General features: G+C 39.2%; 1 protein-coding gene across 1 annotated transcript in view; it reads left to right on the top strand.

Annotated features, from left to right (window-relative positions):
- Nucleotides 1-768: 768 nt before the first annotated feature.
- LOC148355414 (uncharacterized) overlaps nt 769-17,042 on the top strand; it is a 28,868-nt gene continuing 12,594 nt past the window's right edge. Inside the window, exons 1-11 of the mRNA XM_088350224.1 lie at nt 769-1,019; nt 4,325-4,426; nt 7,269-7,472; nt 8,413-8,507; nt 8,598-8,807; nt 10,618-10,731; nt 10,791-10,934; nt 10,996-11,088; nt 13,039-13,187; nt 14,656-14,784; nt 16,604-16,715. Coding sequence (XP_088206350.1) covers nt 926-1,019; nt 4,325-4,426; nt 7,269-7,472; nt 8,413-8,507; nt 8,598-8,807; nt 10,618-10,731; nt 10,791-10,934; nt 10,996-11,088; nt 13,039-13,187; nt 14,656-14,784; nt 16,604-16,715 — 1,446 coding nt within the window. The 5' untranslated portion in view covers nt 769-925. The remainder of the gene's footprint in view (nt 1,020-4,324; nt 4,427-7,268; nt 7,473-8,412; nt 8,508-8,597; nt 8,808-10,617; nt 10,732-10,790; nt 10,935-10,995; nt 11,089-13,038; nt 13,188-14,655; nt 14,785-16,603; nt 16,716-17,042) is intronic.

The following is a 17,042-nucleotide window of genomic DNA, read 5'->3' as shown; positions in this document are numbered from 1 at the left end:
CACGGCCTATGTTTTTTTTTCCCGCAAGCTGGTGTGGCGCTCATCCCATGGGCGTGCTAGGGAAGCCCCCACATGGAGTCCACTCCCTCGCCTCGATGTCTGGAAAAACTCAAAACAGCAGAACGTTTATCAAAACAATGCCTGCCGTCCTTCAAGTCATGCTATCAAAATTCCCCAGCCAAAACATTAAGCATTTGGAACAGCGTGACCCAAAGCCCACTCAGTGAAAATCTTTATTGCACTCAATAAATGAAACTTGCATTTAATCGTATAAAATCCTTTATAGTAAAGTGTATAAAATCCTTCAGTTTCCTCCTGGCACTCCGGTTTCCTCCCACATTCCAAAAACATGCATGTCTGGTTAATTGGCCGGTCCAAATTGTTCCTTGGTGTGAATGAGCGAGCGAGTTGTCTGTCTCTGTGTGCCTTGTGACTGTCGAGCAACCAGTTCAGGGTGTACCCTGCCCACTGCCCAGTGATAGCTGGGATGGGCTCCAGCATCCCTGCGGCCCTACTGAGGATAAGCAGTGCAGATAATGGACGATTCTTTTCTTCCGTTTTGTCCTTTTCCTTTGCGTTTCCCCTTTTTTCGTGCATAATGTTACATAATAATGGGTATTTCGTATTATTAAACTAAAGAGACAAAAACAACATGAAGAGTCGTTTTGGGAGCCGAAAGATCCGGCTCTTTTTTAGTGATCCTAGCAGAAAAAGCCGTCTCTCCAAAAATACCCAGAATTGCCATGAGTAGATTCCTGCAAATGTGGTTCGACTTGATTTCTTCAAATTGCCAGCGCACCTCTTTTACACTTTTCCCCTGACTGACTGCGTCTCTTTACTGAACTTTTCGGAACAGTGCACAATTCCCTTTTTATTGGCCAATGTGTTTTGGTTGCCCAAGTTTCCTAATTTGACCCAAAAAGTGATGTCTTTCCCGGCTATCGTCCTTTTGATTCTCGCCTCATTTTCCTGCAGCGTCCAATCGACCGTCTTCTTTAAGGAGCAGTTTCTTGATGGAGGTGCAGTATGTCACATTGAGTTTAAACCAGGGTTCGTACGGGTGTTTGAAATCCTTGATATTGCTAGAATTTTAACTGATTTAATTTTTAATTCAATTTCAATCTGCGCTTGATAAGTAGCAACATGATGTAACGACAGTTGAGTTACAAAATTGTATTAATAACATGTTTTTTATACCTGTCGCGCTCCAGGGCTCCATGCCCTTACAAACTGTCGTATTTTCCCTTACAAAATACAAAATAATCTTACAGCATATTGTTTTTTATCAAACGTGTTTATTTATGTAGTTTAAGAAGTCATATTGTACATGTGTTTCGTTATATCATATATATTGTTAACATTTTGTTGTGAGATACTGAGTTGCTCGACATGAATGAGGTTTATTATAAAAAAAGTAAAAAAAAATGAAGTAGCTTGGAACCTTCACTGTAGAACGAAAAAATACATGCAAATATAATTAAATAGAATAATACATATTCTTATTCAAATTATGAATTCATTTTCTGCATTGAATTATTTTTGGTAATATACTGATTAAAGGGATAACCACAAACATGTCTTTTTTCATTTTCCCCTTTTATACTTCCTTTTTTTCTTAACTTCTTTATACAACTTAATAATTCGTAATATAATGCATCAAAGCAAGTGAGCCGTTTGAGAGCCGGCTTTCTTTAATGAGTGGAGCTGAATAAGCCGGTTCTCTAAAAAGAGACGGACTTCCTTTCACTACACAACTACCACATGAAATCCGAGGCGGCAGACGCATGCGGACAGTAGCGTCAAACCGCTCGCTTCGTTTGCAACAAAAAAAAACGATACCGAGATAGAGGCTACTGTGGTGAACTCATTTGACTTGATCAATTTGCCTTTTCGGGATAGTCGGTGTATACTGGATGGTACCCATAATTGACAAATTCGCGTTTTTCCGTACAGATTTTCTTGTACGTCGTACACGTCTTAAAATGCATAATAAACGTACTTTGTACGGCAAAAACGTACAGGTTGACAGGTATGTGTTTTAGTATCAGGAATAAATCCCTTTCTAACGTGTTAGTCTCAACACTGTTAAAATTGAAAAAAAAAGATCAATTTTATGTTAGAAAAAAACTATATCAGGTTGGAATACTTTTGCTTGCACTTGAAAGTGTCCCCAAAACCCAAAGGCTTAAAATAATTGAGAATGTTCACGATCGCAGACACACTCACACACATTCTAGTGGAGTAAAAGTACAAAATACACGAGTACTACTGACCACAAAAGTCAGAAATTGCAACTACTAAATTTATTTTAGAGTTTGTAATAATCAACACCATGTACAAATAAAACTAAACGAAATATATTTCCTAGAACTGTTCCAAAATGAACTTACAGAAAACTCGCTCATTACGAAAGCTTAACAATAGAAATTGCCAATATTGTTAAAAGACATGTTGCGGTTTATCCATTTGTCTTTCTTCCCCCACTCTTAATATTATCGCAACAATAACATGACAATTGTTATTGTGATCGTAATGTTGCCAATTAACTACAATTTATTAACCACACTATTTTTAAACAAATTTGTTATATCCCAATTCAGATCTTACTAGTAACTACCCCGACTAATTACTAGCAAAGAACTATTGTCTTCAAAATGATTGGTAAATCGTTTTACACCCTTAAATGTCTCCTATTTGGCATATGCTTATCACAATTTGAGCTGCAGTAAATATTTGGCCAAAGGTAACCTATTATTTGTGTCTCCCGTGGGGTATCTTGCAAGCACTAAACTGGCCTTTTTACGATAGTCTTTCAGAAAGGGCTTTTCTTCTTACCACTCACGGGGAGCACAATACTTTCGCCAGGCACTATATTTTGACTATTATTGTGTACTGTTGTTCGTTGTTTTAAATATTATATGAGTTATTTCTCTCAGTAAGTCATGTTGCTGTCATTTGAATTTCACACACTTTAGAGCGGACCTGCTTTTTTGACGTATATACCATTTACCATTTAACACTATACCAGTTATATCATATATGTCATAGTCAAGGCCCTTGAACCGGCTGTGGCTTGTAAGAAGGTTTTCTACGGCCCCTGAGATAATCTTGATAAAAAATTGTATTATTCACTAAAAATCGTATTTTTTTTTTCACTGTACAATACTTTTTGAAAAAATAGTTGTTTATGTTTAATCAATTTTTGTGCTTTATTTTATTGAAATTCAAATCTATAATAATGATAAAAATTGCTATTATTTTTTTATCTTGGAAGTTGATTTATCCCACTAATAACTTGCGTCTAATGATGGTGCCCAAATAATAGTGGCAGTTTTTAGCTTAGCTCTTCTACATTTAAATAGATAAAAGTGAAGAAAGAAAATGAAGGCACATAATATTACCAGGGTTGGGTAGGGTTACTTTAACTGGATTACTTTCAATTACTTTTGGATTACTCCAATACCAAATATGCTAATAAAAGACAAACGAAACTAAATATGAATAAAATGATGACTCACAACACGTGGTAAGCTTTCTCTCCTGGCTTTGATCTCCGGCAAAACTAACATAAAATGCGACAGAAACAAAATGAAAACAAATCCAAACAGCTTGCCAACATCATTTTTGCCGTTCCATGTATTCCGTTACTCCCCAAGCCTGCACAAAATTTAGTCATTTTATTCATATTTAGTTTCTTTGTCTTTTATTAGCATATTTGGTATTGGAGTAATCCAAAAGTAATTGAAAGTAATCCAGTTAAAGTAACCCTACCCAACCCTGATTATTACACAGCAAAAAGACTTATTTTAAGTCGTGAGAACGTATTTAGCTTTAGTGGTTAGCTGTTAGCTATAATATCTGTAATGTCATCGCATAAGGGGTCCTGGGGTCGCTAGCTGTGACTTGCACAGCTCTAGCAACTAGCATTGCTTAAGCAGCTGAAATAACAGACACTGTCACTTTATTAGCCTTAGCGACTAGCATTAGCAACTAGCGTTGCTCAATTAAAAAATGAAATTAATGCATTGCAAATACATCCTTTATTTTTCTCAAATATTATTTTCGTTAACTTTTGGCAGTTGTCAGCCTGAACTCAACTTATATGAAGCTTTAGTGGTTAACCTTTAGCTATAATATTTCTAGCATTACTTTAGGGGTCTTTAGCCGTGACAAGCACAACATTAGCAACTAGCATTGGCAGCTCCTTTCATTTTCAACAATCAATTTTTGATTTGGCCCTCTTTCTGATTTGCTGAATTTGAATTTTAATGTTAAACGTGGGGCCAATTTCTGACGGGTGCGTTTGTTTTGTGGTTTATGGCAGAGGGTTGGCGAAGCAGGTGGGTGGAATCCAAGCACAGGGACGATTACGGCCAATGGAAACTGACCGCAGGAAAGTTCTACGGCGATGCTGAGCTTGATAAAGGTGAGTTGTCAAATTAACCCCTTCCTGTTTTAAAAAAAATGAACAGCGGAAAACTTTACAGTAATTTCAAAAAACTCTGCAACCTTCCAAAAATTGATTCTAATCTATTATAATTCATTCATTTTAATTTTGGAGTGCTATAACCAGTGTTGGGCAGGTTACTTTGAAAAAGTAAGTAGTTCTAGTCACTCACTACTTTTTCCAAAAAGTAACGAGTTACCAGGGAGAGTATAACTATTTCTGTTATCTTTAAAAGAAGCTGTTGTATGTTAAAAAAATTGACATTTTCTGAGCAGTATTCGAGTGAGTTGATTAGAGAAGAACAGACTGTCAGGAAATGGACCGGGAAGCTGGAAGTCGGATCTCATATGCGTAGATCTAGATAGATAGATAGATAGATAGATAGATACTTTATTCATCCCCGAAGGGAAATTCACTTTTCCAGCAGCATCCCTAAGCTGAGAACAATCGAAAATAACTGAGAACAATCGAAAATAACACGGGAGCTGCTGGAGTGGCTGCCATTCGTGACGGCGCCGGAGAAACGATTCAATTTGATCTGTCACTTTAATTAGGAAATAAAAGTTGTCCAACACACAAACGGACCAAAGACAAAACAAAACAGGTTTAAAGGCAATCAAAATTACAAACTAGGCATTACTCAGATAAAACAGTCATGAACGGGTCTTCAACAAGGTAAAGCAATGGTCTGGCAACAGGCAGTCCCAAAAGGAGCGTTTAAGTACTCCACAAGCAATCAGTTCAATGCGTCTCAGCCGGTGTCAAGGGGCGGGGTTAGCTGGCCCCCATGACAACCGTGCAGGACATGACACAGGTTGTTGTGTTATAGAACCATATTTATTGCACCTTTCCAGCAACTGTTTATCCTACACCTCAAATGCAACAAAAAATAAACAGTAACAATAAAATTAAATAACAATAAGCAGTAAAGAATACAAAGTGAGTTAAATAAATTAAATCTAATTCTAATGGTCTGTTGTCAAGCTGGGAATTCTGACTCTTTTTCGAGAACCGGCGTTTTCAGCTTGCCTGGTTAAATAGAGACACGGTTGTTTAGGCACCCAAATGGCTCTTTAGGTTGTTTTTGTTGTTTAATTTATTCATTACTGTTTATTATGTTTTATTATGAATCACTTAAAAAGGGGGACAATGAAGCAAAATGAACACTTAAACGTTAACAAAGAAAAACACAGAAAATCGAATTAAAATATTTATAAATCTATAAAGAAAAAATGAAATAGAAAACATTTTTTTAGGCTTTTATTATATTCAACAAATTCAAAGTCAACAGCACAGAATACCTGAAAAAAAAGCATTTTGACCAATCATGAGAGAAAAATCTTCATGATTGCCGATTGAGCGCAGCTGCGGCGGCTTAATTGGCGCCAACAGCCCGGACAGCTGATTTGCTGACACTCTCTTTTTAAACCCTCGGCTTCCAAGAGGAAGCCGTCAGATCATTATGCGAACTGTTGTCTTCAGCTCAGTAAGTCAAGTCAAGTCAAGTCATTTTTATTTGTATAGCCCTTAATCACAAAGAGTCTCAAGGGGCTTCACAGGTTATTACACAGACTATATTACACAGACTATATTACACAGACTTTTTTTCAGACTATTATTACACCATCCCCTGCTCTGGAACCAACATGAGTGCTAGGAAAAACTCAAAAAACCTCAACATGAGGAAAATGAAGAAACCTTGAGAAGGGACCGCACATGTGGTATCCCCCTTCCAGGATTACCAGACAGCAAAGGATGTTGCAATCCCAAATAATACAGAGATATTTTCCACAAAAAGTATAGGTTATAAAAGACTTGCCCCGTGTGAGGCTCTAACTCACGACCTTCAGATTATGAGACTGACGCGCTGCCTACTGCGCCAACGAGGCTGTAAGCCTTTTCATCCGACTCCGTTCCTGCCCTGCTTTTTTCTGCTCAATCTTTGTTGCCAACCTGTTTCCGGACCTGACTACGCCCCGTTCTGCCTGCCTGTTACCTGACCTGGTTCGCCCCGTTACCTGCCTGCTTCCTGCTACCGACCTCGCTTACGAACTCGACACCGCCTTTGATCTCCAGTCCCGGCCAACGACTTGCTATTCCCGCTTGTCTCCGATCCTCCTCGCCAGACACGGAAGTGCCACTTCCGCACTGCTTGCTCTTTTTGTCCATCAGCCATCGGATCGTGGAAGCAAGCCTTACTCTCCCTCTTTATCAATAAAAACTGAGAAAACGATCGCTATTAGGTCCTGTGTCTGTTTCTGGTCTGTGACGAAAATAACGTCTCGAAGGGAACCGGCTCTCGATTGGTGGGTAGCCGGCACCCACTTCCAAGAGAAGGCTCACAGAGTCACTTCGTTCGCGATTGAAATGAGTCGGTTGCAGCATTCACCGATTCGCCTTTTCTCTAGTAAGTAAATACTGTATTCGTAATTGCTATGTAAATATATTATAGTCGCTATTCTGAATGGTGACATGATCCCAAAAGGATCCCAAAGTAAAGCACCGCTTTCGACCGCCGGTAACGATAACGGTGTTGTAACGAGTAATTAGTTATATAACCCCGTTACTGAGTTAAGATAACACCGTTGTGTAACTGTGTTATTTATAACGCCGTTATTCCCAACACTGGGCATAACGGTACTCACGAAACTAAAACGCACAAAAAATTAAACTAACTATTGAAACCACATAGAGTAAACCGTGATACAGCGAGGGATTACTGTAGTTTGATTGAAGTTTTTTGTAAGTTTTTCTGCCAAAGTATTATCTCATTTGGACGTTTTCTGTCTTTTGTAGCTTACCTCGTTTGTTGTCGTTGCAGGCATACAGACGAGTGAGGATGCGCGCTTCTATGCGCTTTCGGCGCGCTTTGAGCCTTTCAGCAACGAAGGCAAAGTCCTGGTGCTCCAATTCAGCGTCAAGTACCAGCAAGGGATCAACTGCGGCGGAAGCTACGTCAAACTTTTTCACACCCGACTGGACCAGAACAACATGAACGCGCAATCGCCATTCTACCTCATGTTTGGTCAGGAAAGCTTCGGTCAAGAAGACCTGTATTAATCAGTGTTGGGCGTGTTACTTGAAAAGAGTAATTAGTTACAGTTACTACATACTTTGTTTCAAAAGTATTTCAGTTTCCCCTGGAAATACTGAGCGCGTTGAAATTACCATAGATCAGGGGTCTCCAAAGTGGTGCTTGTGGGCACCAGGGTGCCTCCTAAGGACAGTTGAGATGCCCGCAGACCTGTTCTGAAAATAGCTAACCAGTGCTGGGTCATTGTGGTTTTCTAGTAAAATTATTATTTAATTGGTTGACTGGGTCTATTTAACCTTATTTTTGATAACTAACCTGGTGATAACATAGTAGCATCATAGTAATATGAAGATGTTATTTTAGAAATTAAAGTAAATGATCTCCAGTTCATGGGCTTCATGGATAATAATATCCATTCAAGTATTGATAATTATAAGAGAATATTATTAGAATCTATTTGAGTATCAAACAAATATGTTTATTTTTTCTTTTTATTCATTTCACTTTACAGGAAATACCAAAAACTAACTTCCGATGTATGGGTTTTAGAAAGCAAATAAGCACAAAATGTGCAGTTTTTTTAATCTAGCAATCTGTCCAACTTTTTAGCTTTGTAGCTAGCTATCTTCCTATCTTTTTAGGCTCTTTAGCAAACTATTGAGCTAGCACTTTACATTGTTATGAAAAAAATAGTAGGCTATCTATGCTAACATTTTTTGCTAGTTTGCAAGCAAAATTTTGTGCTCCTTTCGAGGTAGCTATCTAGATTTGATTTTAGCTTTCTATTTTGCTACTTGCTTTTTACTGTTATAGCTAGCTATAACCTTCATTTGAGACTAAACCTGACATTAAAACTTTTATTTTGCAATCCTAATCTTGTCATAAACTTTAATTTGAAAAATAAATGCGAATGAAGTTTGTTTGGCACCAGGACCTGACATCTGCGGCGCAGCCAATAAGAAAGTTCACGTCATCCTAAACTACAAAGGAAAAGAACACATCAACAAAAACACCATCGAGTGCAAGGTCAGCCCCTTTTGGCCTGGTAGAGTAGGAGGCCTGCTTTTTCTGTAAAAAATGTTGGTGTTTTTTTTAACTCCTGGTTCACTTGGGCAGGATGATGAGCTGAGCCATGTGTACACTCTGGTGCTGCGTCCAGACCAAACTTACCAGGTTAATATTGACAACCTGGAGGTGGTATCGGGCTCGCTGGAGGATGACTGGGACCTGCTGCCTCCCAAGACCATCAAAGACCCCAAGGCCAGCAAGCCCCTTGACTGGGATGACCGTCCCACAATCGACGACCCCAACGATACCAAGCCTGAGGTAACCGCGTCAACAAGGTCATTTGGCATGCTTTTGCCTTTTTGGTCTACACGGGAATGTTTGTCACGTTTCATTGTATCAATTGTTTATGGGTAAATGATTTTTCTCTCCTCTAAAAGACTTTGGAATCTTTACATTTGTTTCTGACAACATGGGCATAAAAGTTGTGTGACAAGAATGACAAGTTTATTGAGAACAAGTCCTACTACTTTTCATTCCTAGAAAAACATCAGTGTTTCCTGCTTGGTTCCTTACAAAACGCTTTTTGTGAATACCATTTATGATTGAACTGTTACTGATGTTTTATAAGTAGTTACCATAAATATCGGACTACAGAGCAAGCCGCATTTTCAAATTTAAGGATCAACTCAATTTTGTCCTTTTTGTCTTTTGAAGCATTTTTCACCTGTTGTCATGAGGTGTAGGTGGGTGTCACCCACCACCAGAGATATTTTAAGATTGTGTGTGAAATTTCAAGACCTCAATCGTAGTTGAAATGCAGAATAACAACTAAACAAATTATATCAATGAAAAGGAATACAAATATGTAAAGTAATTTTTAGTCAAGTCATGTTTACTTGTACAGCTCTTAATCACAAGAAGTCTAAAAGGGCTGTACAGACTACTATTACACCATTGCCTGATCTAAAACCTGCATAAGGGCAGGGAAAAACTCAAAAACTTCAGTCTGAGGGGAATGAAGAAACCTTGAAAAGGGGGCGCGCGTGAGGTAATGGATATACAAGGGCGTCCACAGACAATACAAAGGCATCATCAACATGAAATATAGATAATGACAGGATGTCTGTTTGACAGCTTCCTGAGGTCAACATCATTCATAAGCTATCAAATCTAAGTGTGTTTGAACCATAGATTTAAACTATTTCACTAAAGGTTTCAGATCAATCCCAGAGGGCCGAGTATTCCACGGTACCAGGGCCCCAATGGAGAACACTCTTGAACCTGCGGAATTCTTCTTGGCTCTTGGCTCTAGTAGACCAGCGTTTTCCGAGCGAAGGCTCCGAGCAGGAACATAGGGGGAAATTAATTCTGTAATATATGAGTGGGCAAGTCCATGCAAAATTTTGAATAATACAAACAGAAACTTAATATCACATCTTAAACTGACAGGGAGCCAGCACATTTTATTTCACTGTGTGTCATTTGACGATTTAATCAAATGTATGAAATGATAATAATGCAAAATCCTGTGTCCCAAATCAATGTAAATATACCATTTACAATTTGTTTTCCACCTTCAGTTAAGAGTGTTGAGGCCATTTTTTTCCATAAAATTTGTCCTTAATGACGGTTTCAAAACAATGTGCATGCAAAGTTCTCTTGTAAAAATGTCACAAATGACTGCAAACGATAAGCATATCGTCATATTCACTTTCGGTGTGGACTGCACTCAGCGAGCGAGAGAGAGAGAAGGAAGTGTCTTGCGTTGAGTGCAGGGATCCGCCCACCTGTACTGCTCACCCAATCAAAGTCGTTTGCCAGCGTTTTTATTTATCAGTTGAAATGGTTTCTTATCAAACTTCTGCATTAAAGTTGCTTCGGCTTTATATGAACCAAAATCGGGATGAAATCACTTGACTTTGGAACGCCACAGAGAGATGTGCAATAGTTACATTTTATTTCTGAGCCATATGTACTCATGAAAAGAGCCATATATGGCTCCCGAGCCATAGGTTCTCTACCCCTGGGCTATACAAACTAATGTGACTTGACTGGACTTGACTCTTTCAGCTATCATACTTGTTCTAATGCTTAGTGGTGATGCAAGATTAACAGGTTATGCTTCCAGGACTGGGACCAGCCAGAAATCATCCCGGACCCCAGATCACGTAAACCGAGCGACTGGGAAGACGGCTTAGACGGAAAGTGGGTTCCCCGCATGATGATCAACCCTGAGTACAAGGTGCGTCCTTAGCAGTGAGGAGTCACCCCATCAGGAGCTCACCATATTTTAATTCACAGGGTGATTGGACACCCAGGCAGATAGACAACCCCAACTTCAAAGGCCTGTGGGTCCACCCCGAGATCGCCAACCCCGAGTATGTTTTCGACAGCGACATGTACAGGTTTGATGACATCGGCGTGCTGGGATTGGACTTGTGGCAGGTACAGGACACGTAAAACGTCTTTTGAAATGGGCGCTCAGTGATATTTATTCCTCCTTCAGATGGAGTCCGGAACTATATTTGACAATTTTCTCATTACTGACGATGTCCAGGAAGCGGAAGAGTTCGCGAGACAGACATGGGGACTCACTCAGGTAATGACATTGCACGTGACTCTTTCCATTTTCAGCGTTTACCTCTTATCAAGACGTTAACTGTGTACCTTGACTGTATGCCAAACAATGTCATTGCACGTTTAGATAAAAAGTTTCTTTCAGTGAAAATATGAAAAAATATATATTTTAAAATGATAAGGATGCCTCCTGGACAGTGTTCCCTCTAAGCTGCGCGCGTGCGCGATCGCTCACTGCCTGCACATTCTCAGCGCACAAGAAAATCTATCCAGCGCAATGTTCCCTCTAAGCTGCGTGTGTGAGTTTTTAGTTTTTTGAGAACAGGCTTCTTTGGCTCGGCTCACGAAAAGGAACCGGCTCTTTCGGGTCCTAAACGGCTCTTCAGGTTGTTTTTGCTTCTTTCATCCCTATATGACCAAATATTATGTAAAATTATGCACAAAATGACTTAAAGGAAGGGGGAATAGAACAAAAAAGAAAAAAATACCAAAAAGAAAAAGTAGTGGAAAGCTGAGAAAAAAACAAAAGGAAGAGAAAAAAGAACTAAAAATTCAGAAAAAAGCCCAAAAAAAGAAAAGAAAGAAACAAAGGAAAAAAAAGTAAATAGAGAACAAAAAGAAAAAAGTAACAGCTAGGAAAAAATAAACACAATGAGATTTTTTTAAAGGGATTAAAAAAATTGAAAAAAACAGGGGAAAAAGAAGAAAAAGTATGTGTTGCATTCAAATAATTTCCAATTATACCAAGTCAATCTTGTTGCCAACATTGTACTTCCACTAAAAAAATGTGATTAAATACAGTTCTGTATCGTGCAACTGACTAAATAAGCACCCAAAAATGTTAGTAGTATGCAGCAAAAGATACCAGGAAAAAAAAGAAATGAAAATCTTGTGAAAGAATTGTTGTAAAAACAAATGACGTTTGTAGGCCGTACAACCTTTGCAATAATACATTAGTCAATTCATTCAAAAGTGAATTTTTTTCTTGCATTGCCGAAAACTCAGCAAAATGTAACTTGATGTCAAGTTTTGGACATGTTCGATAATGACTCAGTTGCCAGACTTGGGATTGCCGTTGCTCACCGTTGTTTCAAGCGTTGCGCACTGACTTTGTGTGAACGCTCAGACCCGTGGAAAATTAGTGGGAACATTGCTCCTGGACGTCTCCCTCCAAAATGTACCCAAAATCAATTTAATGCTGTTCTTGGACGGTTTGGAGAATATAGACACTTTTGGTCTCTTTTGAGAGGTAACACACACTCTGAATTTTTGTCCCTAACTGAAATAATTACTACAAGTGCTACTAACATTGAGTAATCTGAGTTGCAACACACAGAAATAGAAGTAGATTATATATGTTTTTTTTTAATAATCAATCTCCGCAGATAATTGTAGAATGGGCTCTAGCTGGAAAACAGGTGAGACAATAGCTGGTATCTTGTCAAATTCAATTACAATCTGAAAATGTAAACATTGTATTTTACAAGGGGCAGCACGGCGGTGCAGTGGTTAGCGCTTGTGTGGCACAGTTTTGAGGTCATGAGATCAAACCTCCTGTGTGGAGTTTGCATGTTCTCCCCGTGCTCGTGTGGGTTTCATCCGGGCGTTACGGTTTCCTCCAACATTCCAAAAACATGCATTTCAGGTGGATTGGCTGGTCCAAATTGTCCCTAGGTGTGAATGAGCAAGCGAGTTGTCTGTCTCTGTGTTCCCTTGCTGGCAACCAGTTCAGTGCCCACTGCCCACTGCCCGAAGATAGCTGGGATGGGCTCCAGCACCCCCACGACCCTACTGAGGATAAGCGGTGTTGATAATGGATGGATGGATGTATTTTACTTTTTTTTTTATAATGGTAGGTCTGTAATTCTCAAGCATTTTTCAGTAGACATTTTACAGCATATTTCAGCTTTTAGCAAACCCAAGGAATGTTTGCCAAAAATAGCACTTAGTGCAGTTTTTTTGTACTTGCCAGGCAACTGAGAAGAAGATGAAGGAAGAACAAGATGAACAGGACAGGAAGAAGTGGGAGGACGACAATAAAAAGGATGAAGACTTTGAATTCTTTGAAAACAAGGGCAATGATGATAATAAGATATTGAAGAAGCCAAGAATTGAACTGTAGTGCTGCATTTAAGTTCGATTTTCTATGTTGTCATTATTGCTTTATTGTGTTTCATTTTCGAGCAATCATTGTTTTGTCCCCCAAAATGCGATGTTTGCACCAATGCCCAGGCAAAACGTACACCCTTGAATGCAACAACAATCCAATTTCATCAAAAGGATGACAGCACGATTTAGTACATAAAAAAAGTCTGGGTTAGGTGTCTCTCTTATTTGAATGACAATAAGAAGGTCTCATTATGACCATCAATTATCTACTCTGGACTATATCTAGACAAATCCAAATCCTTTACATCACTTCCTGACTCTCATAAGAATTGACATTTCTCACACTTGAATTGTCTTTAACTCTCATGGGATCTGACTTTTTTTTGTCACCCAACCTAAATTAATTGATGTTTTCTAGTCCCACCACAACTCCCATCTGGATCTGTTTTGCTACGAATTTTCAACCGATTGGAGAAGTTTTCACATTTGTGTAAAGGTTTTTTTACACAGTGGTGGGCTGTCATGGCCTGCAAGGCTTTCTCTGCTGGCCTAAAAATATCTGAATCATGTGATGTAAATTATATTTCGTTCATGACTACTTATTAAATAATTCCAAATTGTCTGTCAGCTTCCTTTTATTGCTGTTCCTCTGGTTGCGCTGCTTCCAGATGTTTGTTCTCATATTTAAGCATTTCAACCATTACTTGTTGCCAAAGTCAGAAATCTGGCCGTAGGCCTTCACCAGCAGATCTGCTGATCCTGAGGGGGCATAACATAAGTGACAACAAAACTATTGGGTTAACCAATCAGATTTTGAAATAGCGACACCAAGGCCTGCTAGAAGGCCTAGGATAATGTTAGATTGGAGGCAATAATGCACCAAAGTGATCGCGCAAACTGTGTTTAAACTTGAGGAATCAAGCTGTACAAGCAATTATATTGTATTAATTTAGTAGGGTTTATTCCAATCCACAATTGCAGTAGGAGGAGGAGAAACTGTTTTGGTTGGAAAATTATTGGCAAAGACATTTACTAGACTGGCTTTCGGAAAATACTCAATTAAAAAGGTTGAACAAGCCTGACCAATTAACTTGATTGTTTTTTGTGTGGACTCGGGAGGAGGAAATGTGATTTGGGCCGACCCTTGCCCGCGATGCGCGCTCGGTCCTATATTTGGAGTGCCTGAATGTTTTTTTTCTGGTTTTTACCTACTTTTTACCTAGGGGCAGCAGTAGCTCAGGAGGTAGAGCGCTCGTCTTGGGATCAAGGGATCCCAGTTCGAATCCTGGCTCGTCCGTGTTACAAGTCGAAGTGTCCTTGGGTAAGACACTGAACCCCCAATAAGCAGGTTAGCGCCTTACATGGCTGTAAGGCCGCTATTGGGAAATGTGGAGCACATTGTAAAGCGCTTTGGGAAGTCATTGACTTGAAAAGCGCTGTATAAATGCAGATCATTTCATTTAATTGCCTTCGTATCTAGTGAGCCTACCTACCTACGAATCTATCGTACCTACCGTCACCTATATCTGTCCTACCTGCCTACCTACCTAATGAAGGCGAAGGGACATTCTGATGTCTCGCTGCGTGTTCTATTCCGGGACCACACCAAGTATTCAGACTTTGATAAATATAGAGTTGGAGATAAGCAATGCAGTTGAGGACATTTATTACAACGTTTCAATATTAAGATGAAAGCACTCAGGACCCATTGATGGAGACGCGTTCTCCCACCAAAAGGCATGCAAGAATGGTTAGGCCCCTCTCTTATGATCAAAAAGTTGTAGATGCAGCATTACACTTTCTTGTGGTGTGTCTTGTAGATGTTCTTTTTTTTCTTTCTCCCTTCATCTCCCATTTTCCTCCAATGATCCCTACTGAGATTCTTTTGCACCCGATGGAGAATATTGAACTGTAGATTTTCCTACTATTATTACTGTGTAATTGCGGGCCTTGGTTTTGTTTATATATTTAACTTCTTCCGGCACAGTGGATGAGTGGTTGGCGCGCCTGCGGCACAGTTGTGAGGTCATGGGATCAAATCCAGCTACCAGTCTTCCTGTGCGGAGTTTGCATGTTCACCCCGTGCTTGCGTGGGTTTCCGGTATTCACCCACATTCCAAAAACATGCATGTCAGGTTGATCGGCCGGTCCAAATTGTCCCTAGGTGTGAATGAGCGAGTGACTTGTCTGTCCCTGTTTGCCCCTCGACCAGCTGGCAACCATTTCAGGGTGTCCCCTGCCCACTGCCTGAAGATAACTGTGATGGGCTCCATGACTGTGCAAATAATGGATAAATAGATAGATTTTGCTTTTTCCTTTAGCATCACAGCAAGTCCTCGGGAGCACGTGTCATCAGGTCTAGTTTTTCAGGATTTCTTTCACAAAACAGAAAACTATAATCTATCTAATAATTTACCTATCTATCTACCCACCTACCTACCTACCTACATACCTGTAAACCTGTACGTTTTTGCCATACAAAGTACATTTATTATGCATTTTAAGACGTGTTCGACATACAAAAAAACCTGTACGGAAAAATGCAAATTTGTCAATTATGGGTACCATCCGGTAAACACCGACTATCACAAAACGGCAAATCAATCAAGTCAAACGAGTTCGCCGCGGTAGCCTCTATCTCTGTATCGTTTTTTTCGTTGCAAACGAAGCCAGTCGGTTGATGCTACTCCGCGCATGCGTCTGCCGCCTGGGTATTTTCCATCATGCATCATTCCGATCACACGCGAACAAAGCGAAAGCAGAGCAGTTAGAGAATCGGCTTTTTCGGCTCAACTCATTAAAGAGAGCCGGCTCTCAAACAGCTCACTTGCTTTGATGAATTATATTACGAATTATTATGTTGTATAAATAAGTTAAGAAAAAAAGGAAGTATAAAAGGAGAAAATGAAAAAAGACAGGTTTGTGGTGATCCCTTAAATCAGTATATTACCAACAATAATTTAATGCAGAAAATGAATTAACAATATGAACAAGAAAATGTATTATTCTCCCTAATTATATTTGCATGTATTTTTCCTTCTACAGTGAACGTCCAAGATACTTCATTCTTTGACTTTTTTATATTAAACCTCATTCATGTCGAGCAACTCAGTATCTCACAACAAAATGCTAATTAACATTATATATGATACAACGAAACACATGTACAATATAACATGTTAAACTACATAAATAAACACGTTTGGAAAAAAAAATATGGTGTAAGATTATTTTGTATTTTGTAAGGGAAAATACGACAGTTTGTAAGGGCATGGAGCCCTGGAGCGCGACAGGTATGCATTCATTCACTAGGGGGCGCCCTTGTGCTCCTTAAATTGCATGAAATCGGAGCTGGGTCGCTCAAAGAGAGTGACCATTAACTTGGACCCGCTATTTACCAGTCAGTCGACCGAGTGTGAAATGTAAAGGATTATATTTTTCGTAAGTATTTTTGGTTTAGTGGCTGTCAGAATGCTTACAGTGAGGCTAAAGACGTTTCAGCAGCAGACGTTTATAATTCACATCGACCCCGAGGAGACGGTGAGTCAAAGTTGTTTTTAGTAAACACTGCAGCTGCCATTATTGTCAACACAAACATGTGTATTACCATCTTGTAGCATATGCTGAAGTCAAGTCATGTTTATTTGTGACACTCTTAATCACGAGTCTCGACATTCATTTGCTGTACAAGCTTTAAAACTTTTTCAACAATGTTAAAAGGAACAAAGAATAATTGTTATACAGTACATTCAAATAGAACTTCAATAGCTCTCTGACACCTTTTACAATTTACAGTCAATACAATAGAATTTCAACACCACTAACATGACTAATCTTTTACTTGAACCAAGATCTAACATTGCTGGA

The sequence above is a fragment of the Urocampus carinirostris genome, chromosome 12, assembly GCF_059441175.1.
Source record: "Urocampus carinirostris isolate Australia breed hairy pipefish chromosome 12, RoL_Ucar_1.0, whole genome shotgun sequence".
Classification (NCBI taxonomy): domain Eukaryota; kingdom Metazoa; phylum Chordata; class Actinopteri; order Syngnathiformes; family Syngnathidae; genus Urocampus; species Urocampus carinirostris.
The sequence above is the reverse complement of the archived record's forward strand: the minus strand, read 5'-3'. Positions and strand labels throughout refer to the sequence as shown.